A 15,369-nucleotide genomic window follows, 5' to 3' on the forward strand; every position below is an offset into this window, starting at 1 on the left:
ACTTTAAAAATCCATTTTTGATGTTGGGGGTGAAATAAGCAGGTATTAAGAAAAGAGGAGGATATTTTTGATGAAAATGATCAGAATCCAGAAAAATCTTAACCAGTGTTATGATTCCCAAATGTATTTTGTCTACACCTCACACTAAGAAACATGTTATTAAGTTCTCTTAAGCTTTTCAATACTATTTACAAATTTAGTACATAATCTCTGAACATCTTTCAATTAAAAAAAAAACACAAGTTAATTACATATTTTAAATTGAATCACAAATATAATGTCAGATTATTTTCTCTTAATAGACTATGTCTTCTTATCATTTTTTTGGTTTTGTTTTTATAAATAATCATTTCTGGAAGTATTTGAAGGGAGCAGGGGAAATTCTAAGTCAAGAATCATTTTTTAAAAAAAAGAGTGGGTCTAGGAGTAGAATTTTTCATGTCCATGGGGCATGTGTAAAAGTTCTTTGGCTACTCCATTTCCTATACTTTACATCCCCATGGCTATTCTGTAACTACCAATTTGTAGTTCTTGATCCCCTTGCCTCCTCACCCATTCCGCACACACCTCTCCCATTTGGCAACCATCAGACACTCTCTGTATCCGTGATTCTCTATTCTTCTTGTTCGCTTAGTTTCTTTTTAGATTCAATTGTGGATAGACATATATTTATTGTATTACTAGATATGTATTTATTTAGGATAGAGATAGATTTTTATGTGCTATTTAGTTTAGTAATTTAATTTTAAAATTCATTGTCCAAAAAAGTTGAACAAGGAGGAAGAAAAGTCAGGCCAGTATTACGGTTAAATGTCAACAAAGGAATTTATAAAAATAGCCTATAGGTTGTCAGTGCATAATTATTGAAGGTCTTCAGTCAGGTTTGGTATGTACTTATTACAAATGCTGTAAAAGTGTAAAAGGATTTTTATTTTCAAAGAAAAGTTCTAAGCCCTTTTATTAACACAAATTTTCATCATTGTCTTTGTGTACAAGAAGATGAAGTTTAGTTTCATTTAAGCCAAAAAGAGGGAGGTAAACAGAAGACTAGTTGTATTTATTGGAAGTTTGGGGCACAAACATTAGATGGAGCTTTTAATTTCTCACATACCATTCATCTCTATTTAAAAGCTTTTCCCTGAGGTTTATATTTCTTGTTGGGAAATATGATTACACTGTCTGTCATTTTCAGTTACTTTATGTACTTAAGTATTCATTTTCTGTAAGAATTTTATGCTTTGTGGAAAAACTCAGAAGGGTGTTTTTCTGCTCATTCAGCAAGCTTACTTCCTGTTTGTTCTAGTGTCTCATTTTGTTAATAATAGTCTAAATACTTTAGTTCAAATGTTTTGTGAACAAAACCAGGAAAAGGAATACTACTTAAAACTGTGTCTCCTGGCAATTTAAATTTAAATCAGATTTCGAGTTAATAGCTATATATGTAGCTACTTTGAGCAGATTTCAAACATTTGAGTAATGAATCAAATTATTTTCATAGAAGTGGTCTTGCAAAGCTCTGTGGATATTTACTCTTTCTAAAAGTTAATAATATTAACATTATAAACATTTATGTCCCCATTGATAAAATGTCTTATTAATTTTAAAGATGAGGGGAACAAACAGAATGTGTTTCGTTGTCTGGCTGAATGTAGTATACTATTTGAATAGGTTACTGAAGTCTTTCTGTAAAATTTTTTAGAAACTCAGGTAAGGAAGTAACAAAGTTTGTTATGAATAGTAATTGATACACACACACAGTATGTTTACGGAATATTTATCAAAAACTTGGTATTGTGTTCCATCTAATTTCTGGATAATGTGGCACGAACCTTGGACTTGTGTAGGCATAAAGCTTTTGCTTTACAGATTACATACTGATAAGTTTTTGTGAGTCATTTCAAATCTTCACTGCTTTCTATAGACCCCATCTATCTTTTCCACCTTTCCTTTAGAAGATGCCCTCACTACCTTTTCTTTTTTCTTTTTTTTTATGTTGAGGTCATGGTCATCCTTTGTATGCACTTGTCCATCTCGGATTTGCCTTTCTGGTATAAGGGAAGGGATAGTCCTTCCTTTTTCCAAAACCAAATTCTTTCATCTCTTTTCTTATTCCTGTCTCCCCAAAGTATTTTCTACCCTTACTCTTTAAAAGAGAATTTGTACTTACTGCCTTTCCAGCCTCTCACTGTCCTTTATTGTTCCCATCACATTGCCGAGAAACTCACTTCTGGTAACACGAATGCTAATTGCTGGTCTCATGGCCACATTGACTGTCCACCCCTTTTGCGTCATATGAGCAATTCACTACATCCTTTTTTTGAAACTTCTCTTCTACTGTCCTAATTAATCATACTTCCTAGTTTTTCTCCTGTGACGTTTGACTCCTTTTTCTTTGTCTAACTTCTAAACATAGGCATTCACTCCAGTTTTGTTCCTGATTGTCTTTAATATCTGTTAATTCTTCTCTCTTGTCCAGTGCTTTATTCTTGAGGCTCCAAGATACAGAATTTGAAAACTACTGGTTTAGACTCTTCCAGCAATATAACTCTGCGGTCCTTTATGGTTGAGAGGCTGTGGTGGTTAATCTATGTGTCTAGTTGACTGGGCCACGGGGTCTTCAGACATTTGGTCAAACATTTTGGGAGTGTCTGTCTGTAAGTGTGTTTCTGGAGGAGATTACTTTTCTAGTCAGTAGACTGTAAAGGCAGGTTGCCTTCTCTTATATGGGTGGGACTTGTCAACTCAGCTGAAGGCTTGAATAGAACAAAAAGGCTGACCCTACTGCCAATGAGTAACTTCTGCTTGACTGCCTTTGAGCTGGAACATGGATTTTTCCTGCCTTGAGACTCAAACTGAAACATCAGCTCTTATTGAGTCTTGAGCCTGACCTATTCAAACTGGAACTACACATTAACTCTCTTGGATATCCAGCTTGCCAACTGCAGATCTTGAGACTTGTCACTCTCTGTACTCATGTAATCTAATTTCTTATAACTCTTGTGTGTGTGTATGTATCCCAGCTTCATTCCCAGTGGATAACAGTCCCTTGTGTGCCCCTCAGCCTCCTAAAGAGACTGTGTCCTACTGATTGAAACTTGGACCCAAAACCCCTTTGGCTGGGATACTGCCCTCTCAGTGATCTGATGGATGCTGACAGCAATTAGCAGAGATAAATTTCCCTGTAGAAAATTGCTGAAATTGGATGGATGATCCCCAAATCTAGGTCTTTAGCTCTGGAATAGAATTTCAGGAATACAGTATTTCTACAGGATGATCAAACATCTATGAAGATTTCCAGCCCAATATATTTGCTAGAGAACTCAGTAACTTCCATAACAAACCTTTCTTTGTTCCATATATTATATAATGGCATTAGCAGTTTTTTCTTATTATCAGTTGTCTCTTTCATTTAATGAAAAATATTTGAGGCTATACAATGTGAGGGTTGTAAACATTAATCATTTGCAGACCTCAGCCTTAAAGAACCTGGGTTAGAAGAAGGAGACAGGATGTGTGTTTACAATTGCATTACAAAATAAGAAGTCTTGAGTGCTACATGAAAGTGTGCAAAATCAATGGAGAAAAGAGATGCTTTGATGTTTAGGTTGTTTGAGTGGAGTTGAGAGGGAGTGGGGGCAAGAGCTGAATGACTAGGTGTGAAATTTCAAAAAAATCAAATAGTGGACAAAAACAAAAAACAAAAAAATGTTAATATTAATCTATGAGACAAAAAAAATTGTTAGCCCAGCTATTTTTTACTTTGTGGACAGAATATTTGTGTTAACTTTCCAGATTCTATTATTACCTTAATGTATGACTAGCAAAATAGTTACTATAACCTATTTCTGTCACTGTTAATTGAAATGTAAAACCTGTTGAAAGGAAGGACCTAGTTCATGAATGGCACTGTAAAAAAACCGCAACATTTTAATTTTAAAAAATCTAGAAATGTCACTAAGGGGATTCAAAATCTGTTAATAAAACATGAAAAACAATTCAAGAAGGAAAGATGATTATTGGGTCAAGCAAAAAACAGGTTTTCTTTTTTTTTTTAAGGACTTAATTCATTTATTTCTTTTTAGAGAGAGGAGAGGGAGGGGAGAAAGAGAGGGAGAAAAACATCTATGTGAGAGAGAAACATTGATCACATGTGCCCTGACCCAGGACCAGGCCTGCAATCTAGGCATGTGCCCTGACTAGGATTCAAACCAAAACCTTTTGCTTTGCAGGACTACACTCAACCAATTGAGCCAGGGCAAAACAGGTTTTCTATAATACTGCTTCAGCAAAGGTCACATGTTATTTTTCTCATTGCATTTTTAAGTCTTTTTTAAATTATATTTTATTTGTTATGCTATTACAGTTATCTTGATTTTCCCCCCTTTGCCGTCCCTCAGGCAGTCCGCCAACCATGGTTCATGTCCATGCGTATAAGTTCTTTGGCTACTCCGTTTCCTGTATTGTACTTCACATCCCCATTGCTATTCTGTAACTACCTATTTGTACTTCTTAATCCCCTCATCTTTTCACCCATTCTTCCACACATCCCCTCATTTGTCAACTACTAGAATTCTCTTTGTCTCCATGATTCTGTCTCTGTTCTTGTTTGCTTAATTTCTTTTGTAGATTTCATTGTTGATAGATTTGAATTTCTTGCCATTTCATTGTTCATAATTTTCATCTTTTTCTTAAATAAGTCCCTTTAACATTTTATGTAATAATGTTATGGTGATTAATGATCTCCGTTAGTTATTTCTTGTCTGGGAAGCTCTTTATCTGCCCTTCGATTCCAAATGATATTTTTGCTGGGTAGAGCAGTCATGCCTGTAGGTCCCTTCTTTTCCTGGTTTTGAATATTTTGTGCCAGTCCCTTCTAGCCTGCAAAGTTTCTTTTGAGAAAGCAGCTGACATTCTTATGGGAATGCCCCTATAGGCGACTAACTGCTTTTTTCTTGCTGCTTTTGAGATTCTCTCTTTATCTTTCCTTTGGCATTTTAATTATGATGTGTCTTGGTGTAGGCCTCTTTGCATCCATCTTGTTTGGGACTCTGTGCTTCCTGGACTTGTATGTCTACTGCTTCCTGGACTTGTATGTCTACTACCTTCATCAGTTAGGGAAGTTTTCTTTCATTATTTTTTCAAGTGGATCTCCAATTTCTTGCTCTTTCTCTTCTTCTGGCACCCCTATGATGTGAATGTGGGACCTCTTGAAGTTATTCCAGAGGCTGCTAATACTATCCTCATTTTTTTGGATTCTTTTTTCTTGATTTTCTGATTGATTGTTTTTTATATCTTTATGTTCCATATCATTGATTTGATTCTTGGCTTCATCCACTCTAGTGTTGTTTCCCTATAAATTGCTCTTTATTTCAATTAGTGTATCCTTTGTTTCTGACTGGATCTTTTTTATGCTGCCAAGGTCTTCAACTAAGTTCGTTGAGTATCCTTATAACCAGTGTTTTGAACTCTGCATCCGATAGATTGCTTTTCTCCATTTTGTTTAGCTCTCTTTCTGGAGTTTTGATCTGTTCTTTCATTCGGGCCATATTTCTATGTCTCCTCATTTTGGCAGACCCCCCCCCCCCCCGCCCCCATGTTTGTTTCTGTGTATTAGGTGGAGCTGCTTTGATTCCATGTCTTAGGCCTAATGTAGTAGGTGTTCTGTAGGGTCTGTGGCACGGCCTCCACTATCTCCCAAGCTGCGTACTTGGGGTATGCCCTTTGTGTGAGCTGAATATACCCTCCTTAATGTAGATAAGCTTTGATTGCTGTTGGCAGGTCAATGGGAGGGATTTACCCAGGCCACTCAGCTGCAAAGACTGGCTACGACCACTGACCACCACCCTCTACCCTCCATGGAGGTCAGCAGTGCAGGGGCAGGGTGGTGGTGCTCCTACATGGTCTGTGCCTGCCCATTGGGTGCGGTGGCTCTGGGGTTTCCCTGGCGGTGCAGGCCAAAGTCAGCACCCACTTGCATTCTGCCTGTGGCCACCCTGCATGAGCTGTAAAGCAGTCTGAGATGGCTGCTACTTGTGTTGGACTTGTAGCTTTCCAGGTGAAGCCAAGCTGTGATTCTAGGCTGGCTGCTGCTAGTGCTGGGCCTCCAGCTATTGTTTGTTTGATAGGATTTAGTAAGTTGTGAAGCATGAGCCAAGACCAGCTGTTCATATGGAAAAGCAGCTTGGATGGTCTAGTAAGTTGGGTGGGGTGGAGTCTCCTGGGATCTCTGAGCTGCAGGGCGGGGAGTCGGATGTGTCAAACAGTGTTAGCCAGGTTGATGGAGTGTCCAATATGGCACCAGCTTGCTGACTCAGTCTGGATGGATGTGGCTTCTTTAATTCCATAGTTGTCAGGCTTCCATACAACTCAAATTCTGATGATTCTGAGTGATGTTTGTTCTATATTTTAGTTGTAATTTTGATGTGGTTGTTTGAAGGGGTAAGCCATGTTTGCCTATGCTGCCATTTGACCCGAAGTATCTTTTGTTTTTTGTAAAGAGATTTTTGAGAGGTTAATGGCAAAATGATTAAGCATGTGATTAAGCAAGTAAGTTACCTGGGTTGAAATCCTAACTTGAATATATTAGTTGTGTGAGTTAAATTAACTTCTCTGTGCAATTTATGGATTTTTAAATCTGTAAAGCACCATACTGTTTTTTTTTCCACAGTGGCTGTACCATTGTACATTACTACCAACAGTGCATAAGGGTTCAGCTCTCCTCACATCCTCACCAACATTTGTCTTCTGTTTTGATTTGTGTTTTTTTTTTTTTAAAGATTTTATTTATTTAATCTTAGAGAGAGGGGAAGGAAGGGAGAAAGAGAAGGGAGAAGAAACATTGATGTGCGAGAGATACCTCTCGCACACCTCAAGCTGGGGCCCTGGCCAGCAACCCAGACATGTGCCCTGACTAAGAATCAAACCTGCGACCTTTCAGTTTGCAAGCCACCACTCAATCCACTGAGTCATACCTACCAGGGCTCCTCTGGTTTTTAAATTTTTTTAAAAAGATTTTACTCATTTATCTTTTAGAGAGAGGGGAAAGGAGGGAGAAAGAGAGAGAGAGAAACAGTGAATGGTTGCCTCTCTCACGCCCCGGACTGGGGACCTGGCCTGCAACCCAGGCATATGCCCTGACTGGGAATCGAACCAGCAATCTTTCAGTCTGCAGGCCAGCACTCAATCCACTGAGCCACACCAGCCAGGCCTCTTCTGTTTTGTTTAATAGTAACCATCCTAATGGGTGTGAGGTGGTGAGTTTTAACTTGTTTTTAGAGGGAGCAAAACACTCAACAAATTGAACCAATGGCTGAGTGCCTTTTGAACAGGATCTAAATTTCTACAAAAATATAAAGTTCAATAAAACTTGATTTTTACCTTCAAGGAGCTTTCACATTAGGACAAATATTAAAATGGATATAATGATAATGATGTTTGTTCAGAAGTACTTGGAAGTGCTAGAAGGGAGGAATTGCTTCATACTGAGTAATTATAAATAGGCATTATAGATGAAATGGCATTCTGCTGGGCCTTAAAAAATTGATAGGTTTTTGACTTGTGAGAGGAATTCAGGCGGAAGGCATTGAAGACAAAGTTTCAGAGGTCAGGGTAGCTCTTTTGTGTTTTTTTTTAGGAACAGGATATGATTCAACCTAACAGGAACATAGAAATCATTTGAAAAGTTCTCGGAAATATGATTGGATTAGATTGTGACAAACTTAAAGTGTCAGACCAAGGGATTTGTTAGAAACATCCAATTCCAATTTTAGGGTAGTATGGTCTATTGGCTCTAGTGCTTGTTTCTATAACACAAATTAACTGATGTAATTGGTAAATATGAGATTGATGTCTGTATAATGGGAAATAGCATTAGTTCACACATAATCTTTAACCAGCATATTAGCATTAAAAAAGAGATTTATTTATTTTTTAGACAAAGAGGAAAGGAGGGAGGAAAAACATCAATCAGTTAGTTGCCTCTTACTGGCCCCTAACCGAGGCATGTGCCCTGACCAGGAATTGAACTGGTGACCTTTTGATCTGCAGGCCAACACTCAGTCCACTGAACCACACCAGCTGGGGTGCATATTAACATTTTAAAGCAATCAAGAACAAATTTTCTCATAAATAAAGAGAAAGTGTTATTAGCATAAGAAAATACTAAGGAAAACACTGAAAATCCTGCAGACTGCTTATTTTGTAAAAATGCTGTTTGAGTAGCTTCAAGAATGGTTTCATATTCCACAGTGTTAAGCTCTCTGGCGAAGCAGATAGTACAAAGAAGATGTGAAGACATCTCCTTTGCATTAAGAACTTTGTTGAAGAAATCTATATCTTAGATAATATTTTTAATTTCATTGAAATTGGTAGACTAGAAGCAAATGCCCTCAAGAATCCGTATCGCAAATGAGAAAGCAGGAGCTCCAGGGTTTAAGGTTCAAAGACCATCGTGCTAGGTGCAAATTCAAGTGCAGACTTAACTGTGCTAATGCTTTTATAAGGTCTTTATTGTGTTAGCTGGGGTTTTGATGATAAAGTTACACTGATTTTGAGTAATTGCCCTTAACCTTGTTTTTCCCATAATGTTATTTTTAGTTGCAGTTTTCTGGAACTCAAGACTTGTTTGTTTTCTTCCCCAAATGTGTATATCACATTCTAGCAGAAAGGGCTCTACCATGTTTTAAAAGAAGACAATTCATAAAGGAATAATTGCCCTCAATTTCCAGTTTAATTTTCTGACAAAATGTTCATTGAAATCCATTACGGCTCTTGAAATTTATATACTGTTTTCTGATTCACTTAATTTTGAATTGTGAATGTTCCAATTCTAATTATAATGGAAATTTACATTTGAAGTTTGTGCCAAATTAGGTATTTTTACGTAATAACCAAAATACCTCTAAATGTGGACTCTGCTATTTGGCTTTGCTTGGGTGGTGAATTTACCTTCTACATGTGTAACACAAATTTTGATCAGGGATTAACTTAATTATTGAAGGACTTTCAGTTGTTTGTGTAAGTTTATTAACACAAACAATGTTCACTAACTCCTAGAACTCATTCTCTTGTGTAAAGAACCAGCTGCTGTGTTGGAATTTCAGGCCTAAGTTAAATATAGTGTGGGGCAAAAGTAGGCTTACAGTTGTTTGTATGGAAAATAATACAGTAATAAATGATAATACAAGAGTAAACTGTGTTTCACATGCTCACAACGGTAAATCTACTTTTGCCCGACCCTGTATATAGAATTCCTGGTTTATAAGAGGATTCCCAAATGTGTTTATCTCTTCATTTTCTTAAAATAAAGGTTAGTCCTTTAATTTCATTCACCTGTTAGTTTGGTGTTCATTTCAGGAAGATTTTGAATGGAAATCTCTTTAGCATTCCATTCTTACCAATATAAAGAATAGGATATTTCTACTTTTGAGCAAATAAAACCAGTGAACTTTAAAATAAGGCTTAGTTGGCGTTACTTTTACAGATAGAGAAGTCCATAATTTAAAACTTTGTTACTGATGTAATTAATTTTAATCTCCATATCTTCGTACATATTTTTGTAAAAGTGTGTTTGTGCTATGCTGATATTTAGCATTTTGGGGATCTTTTACTTTTAAAATAAAAACACTTTTTTGATTACAGAAAGACCCAAATGGGACCAGTAGTTTGCCAACTGGAAGTTCTCTTCTACAGGAAATTGAAGTACAAAACGAAGAAGTGGCAGCTTTTTGTCAATCTATTACAAAGTAAGGAATTTTTCCTTATAAATTAAATTATTTTTTATTAAATGCTTGTTTAAAAATTTATTGAAAATAAGCTTAGTGCTATTTTTCTAAAATTTTTAAGTTTTTAATTATTTTTCTCCCTGTGGCTTAAAATTTTAATTCACACATTAACAAACTAGAGTTGAACTTGTATTCTTACCTGTTAGGTTTCTGAGTATTTAGAAGAACAATGGAGTTAGACAGTAGACTTCTCATATCCTGTTAACCAGTGAAAATATGGCTTAAACATTCAAGTTTCAGTACACTTCAATACTGCCTGTTATTGTTTTAGGGATGCTTATTTTTGCTATATACTTTTCTAGCATTCAAAATAATATAATTATTTAAGAGCTTCCAAATATGAGTAGAGGAGCAAATGTTTTCTGAAGGTTAGAAAGATGCAATTCTAAAATATTTTCTTAATTGTAAATGAGTCTAATATTTTTAAATTGAGAAAATTGAGGCTCAGAGAAGGTACCTACCAAAGCTTACTCAGAGAGTCAAGGTTTCCTTTGCCTCTGGTTCAGTGCATTTTCTTTCCATTATATCACTGTATTAGCTTGACTTCCATTATGAGGACTAGAAACCCATCTTAAACTAGTTTAATTAAGAAAGGTTATGTATTGGCCCTGGCTGGTGTGGCTCAGTGGATTTAGTGCCAGCCTGTGAACTGAAAGGTCGCTGATTCGATTCCCAAGCAGAACACATGCTTGTGCTGGGGACAAGGTCCCCAGTAGGGAGTGTGCAAGAGGCAACTGGTTGATGTTTCTCTCTCACATTGATGTTTCTCTCACCTCTTTTTCTCTCTCCCTTCCTCTCTCTCGAGAAAATAAATAAAATCTTTATTTTTAAAAAAGAAAAAAGAAAAAAAAGAGCCCTTTCTGGTGCGGCTCAGTGGATTGAGTGCCGGACTGAGAAGCAAGCGGTCACTGGTTCAATTCCCAATCAGGGCACATGCCTGGGTTGTGGGCCAAGTCCCCAGTGGGGGCATGCGAGAGTCAACCACTCATTGACATTTCTTTCCCTCTCTTTCTCCTTTCCTTCTGCTCTCTCTAAAAAAAAATAAATAAAATCTTTAAAAAAAAAGAAAGTTTACGTATTGGCTCACAGACCCATACAGTTGAAAGAGGAAGGATGGGACAGAACTCAGTGATAGCCAGATACAGGAATTTGTACACTGTAAGGATTCCACCCCCTTTTGGGCTCTCTTCTCCCACTTCTGTCTCTGCTCTTGACTTCATTGTTGGCTTCATTTTCTTCTACTTGTAGGTGGGGTATTAAAGGCAGGAAATGTAGCCACTGGTAGCTTAGATTTCATATTCGAATGGTTATGCTAGCAAAGATGAAAGGGAGTTCTCTCAGGCAGCACCAGATAGAAAAAACCTCAAGGAAGGAAAAAGTGGAACAAAAAATACTGTGGCAAAGGGGATGAGATATGTTATCAAAAGAAGGGAACGTTCATCACTACAGGGGGATTTATTTGGAATCTCGTATTTTTCCTAGTGTGGTCTGCTTTAAGCAAAGCAGAGTTTAGGGTTCCCAGATAATCTTTGCATAGGTACATGATTTTAATGTTATTTAAGGGACTTAATAATATTTAACTAGATTTTCTAGATTATTGGTAATATTTCATTAAAACTTTCACTTTTTTAAAAAAAGATTTTATTTATTTTTAGACAGAGGGAGAGGGAAAGAGAGGGACAGAAATATCAATGTGTGGTTGCCTCTCATGCACCCCCTACTGGGGACCTGGCCTGCAACCCAGGCATGTGCCCTGATTTGGAATTGAACCCTTTGATTCACAGGCCAGTGCTCAATCCACTGAGCTACACAAGCGAGGGCTAAACTGTCACTCTTTATGTTACCTTTTTTAAAGAAAATTTTCCTGCAGAATACACTAAGGGTAAAAAGAAGAAAAATACCAGTCGAGCCACTTTCCAGCAAAGGTTACTCTTAATTGGATCTTTACAATTTGTATTTTTTAGTAGGCATTTAAAATAGAAGAGACAATTTAGATGAGTTAGTATGTAAAATGCATGTATTCGAATTAACCTGTGCCATTATATCATTATGTGTGTGTGGTTAACAATTTGGAAATAATCTTTTACCTCAGTGGTTTGGAAATAATCTGTTACGTGTTCATTTAGTTCCATTTAATTTTCTACTGAAGTTCTTTTTGTTTTCTGTTAAACTGTTGAGTGACTATTGCATTTAACTTCAGAAATTAGTGTCTCTGTGATCTGCTCTTTCTCTCTCTTTGAGTCTTTGAGTTATTTACAAAGACCTCCAATAAACTAAAAGGATTATTTTTATTTACACACACACACACACACACACACACACACACACACACACACAATGGCTTATGTAATATGAAAGCACAGATGAACTAAAGAGAAAATGAGTTCTTTTTGTAATTTTATTTTCATTAGTAGAGTATGATTGCAACAAATATTTCAGAGGTGTTTTTGAACCATACTTTAGGAACTTCTCTTATTCCCCTGTGACCTTGGAGATTAGGGTCAGGAGGAAATATCCCTTGAAGAAATTAATGGCTATATTTTTTTCAGTAAGCCCATGTTTGCAGTGCATTTTAAAAACAAGTATTTATACTATTACAGAGCCATTTAAATTCAGCTGCGAAATTAATATAAGACTGTCAGGATGATAACTGCTTATAGTTAACATTGCTGTGTAACAGACTTAGAATTTAGGGCCAGTTCTTGGCCTTTTTTTTGCTTCTGTGAAATTAGGGAGTTGAGCTGTTGATCTCAAAGGTGCTTTGTTTCAAGCTCTGTAATGCTTTGATTCATGACATTTCATTGTTACTGCATTTCTTTCCTTTCACACTCAATGTTAATTGACAAAACTTGCTGTTTCTACTAGCCATCAGTTCAGAGAAAGTTCTTAGAGGAATGTTAGGTACCAGTAGAAGTTTTGGCTGCTTTTTTAATTTTATTTTTTGTGGTTTCCTAGTATAAGATGAGAAACTACGCTTTAGACTTGTCATTCTGAATAGCCTTTTATTTCTTCTCATAAATGGTTCAGATCTAATATTTATATCCTATTAATAGTGTCTTGACCCCACGGATTTCATCTCTGTATTTAATTAATTTTATTTTATACAATGCTGAATCTATATTTTCCTGTAAAATAGCATTCAATTAAAACCCTTTTATAGAAAAAACAAAGAAAATTACTGTGTAGGAGGTAGTTAATGGTGATGGAAAGAGACTTGGCTTGGGGTGGTAAACACACAATATAATATACAGATGGTATATTATAGAATTGTACCCCTGAAACCTATATAATTTTATTAACCAACATCACCCAAATAAATTCAATTAAAAAAGAATAAAAAATTACTGTATTTTCCTGGACTGTCTTTTTTTTTTTTTTTTTTAAATTCACTTATTGATTTGAGAGAGAACCATCAATTCGTTGTTCCACTTATTTATGTATTCACTGGTTGCTTTTCGTATTTGCCCTGACAGGGGATTGAACTTTCAACCTCGATGTATCTGGACAATGCTCTAACTGACCAATTGAGCTATCTAGCCAGGGCTAGACTAACTATCTTTCATGGTGTCAAGCATAGGAAAGAACTCATTAAAAAATACTCTGGTTTTATTATGATAAAACATATATAACATAGCAATTACTATTTTAACCATTTTTACACATACAATTCTGTAACACTAAGTACATTCACACTGTTGTGTAAAAGAAGGGACTTATTTTAAGAAAAGGAAATGAACGATTTTTTTCCCCTCTAAAGTCATGTTCATTGAATGCAACTTTTATCACTGGAATTTTTTTTAATAAATTCTTGTTTTCTGAGCTACCATCAGGAATTTCTAATTTTCCTTTCATCATCCTTAAAGATTTCTGAAAATTGAAAGCTTGCTTAGCTGTAGACAACATTCTATACTATTTCATATATTAGTTAATTATATCATTTGCTGTGAGATCTATTTCATTCATACTGTAGAAAACAAGAGAATATCACGTATGTGTAAAGCAGTAAGAATCTTGGGCTGGATCCCATGAAGATGTCATTGTGTTCCCAGAGGGATAGGCCTAGCAGTGAATCTGAAGATAATGTGTCCGCATCGAAGGGTGACTTTCCAATATGAATTTGATTTTATTACTCATATTTCCTTTGTTTCAATTAGATCCTTTGTGGCACTTACACTCATAAGGCAGAGATCAGACTAATTCACTCACTCTTTCATTTATTTGACAAAATCTTTATAGTGCCTACTATGTACTAGGTAGGTCCTGTTCTGAGTGCTTTAATTACTTAATTTACATAATTCTTACAACAACCCTGTAAGGTTAGTAGTAGTATAACCCTCAGTTTTATAGATAAGGATACTTAAGAAAAAAAGGAGTTTCAATAACTTGCCTAAGGTCACACAGCTAGGAAGTTGTAAAATCAGGATTTAAACTCAGGTAGTTTGGTTCTGGATGCTGCGCACAAACTGTTACTTGCTCTCTCTCTAGGACCTTTATTTCTGTCATTTCAAACTGTTTTATTCTATTCCTATGGCTTGATTATTTTAATCTCTACAGAAGCAAATGAACAATACTTTTCAGTATTCATTCCATTTATAGCCTTGTGAAGAGTAGATGGGAAGACTGGAACTTGTCTTCTAACCTCCAGAAAAAAAGTTAAGGAAGTTCTTAAGTTTTAAAAAGGGATCAAATCCTCCTCTGTCTTCTGATAACAAAGTACTGCCTGGAGATAAGCCATACAGCGTGCTCATGTATTTAAATTTAAACTGTAATGCTTGTCTGAATATCTGTAAACACTCAAAATACTTTCACAGGCAATTATACCATTCCCTAAGTTTTAGAAATCACTTTGAGAGAATAAAGGCCTCATAGAATTGTAAAAACCCATTTTCTATGTTGTTGTTGTTGTTTTTTTAATCATTGTCTAATGAACAGAAACAATGTATAGGAAAAAGAACCTTAGGAAAAAGATTTTGTAAAGACAACAGATTTTTTATTCCTCTGGTAGTTAGAGTTTAGGGCTACATTGCCTATATTATCAGTGATTCATTAAAAATGTACCATTTTGTGTAATTATACTGCGTAGCAAAAGAATCTGAAGCAGAGCACCTCACTTAATGCCATGTGTCCAGTGTGTGCTTGGTTATGTTGATAATGATACCAAAGATATCCTGGCAGTACTTAATCTCTTCCCTTTGATTCCATTTATTTAAAAGGCAAATGCTGGTATTTGGAGTTTTGGCTGGGGTCTATTGCAGTTTTCATGAGCTGCTCTAGAATTGAACAAAAGCACAGAATTGAATGGCTATAAGCATGCAAAGCCTATTTCAGGGCTCAAATAAATGCAACTTTAAAAAAAAAGCATTTAATTTCTTCTTTCTTGTGAACAGATTGAAGACCAACTTTCCGTATACCAATCACTGCACAAATCCAGGCTATTTGTTAAGTCCAGTCACAGTGCAAAGAAACATATGTGGAGAAAATGCTAGCGTGAAGGTCTCAATTGAAATAGAAGGATTTCAACTACCAGTTACTTTTACATGTGATGGTAGGTTTGTAGTTCTGCAACTATCCTGTTCTGCTCCGGATA

General features: G+C 36.0%; 1 protein-coding gene across 1 annotated transcript in view; it reads left to right on the forward strand.

The window, feature by feature from the left end:
* The window catches only part of PIK3C2A (phosphatidylinositol-4-phosphate 3-kinase catalytic subunit type 2 alpha), an 85,900-nt gene that overhangs the window by 25,237 nt on the left and 45,294 nt on the right, over positions 1-15,369 (forward strand). Inside the window, exons 3-4 of the mRNA XM_054586035.1 lie at positions 9,640-9,743; positions 15,170-15,327. Coding sequence (XP_054442010.1) covers positions 9,640-9,743; positions 15,170-15,327 — 262 coding nt within the window. The remainder of the gene's footprint in view (positions 1-9,639; positions 9,744-15,169; positions 15,328-15,369) is intronic.

Source organism: Pteronotus mesoamericanus, unplaced genomic scaffold, assembly GCF_021234165.1.
Source record: "Pteronotus mesoamericanus isolate MK-2021 breed Mesoamerican mustached bat unplaced genomic scaffold, CSHL_Meso_final contig_90, whole genome shotgun sequence".
In the NCBI taxonomy this organism is placed as follows: domain Eukaryota; kingdom Metazoa; phylum Chordata; class Mammalia; order Chiroptera; family Mormoopidae; genus Pteronotus; species Pteronotus mesoamericanus.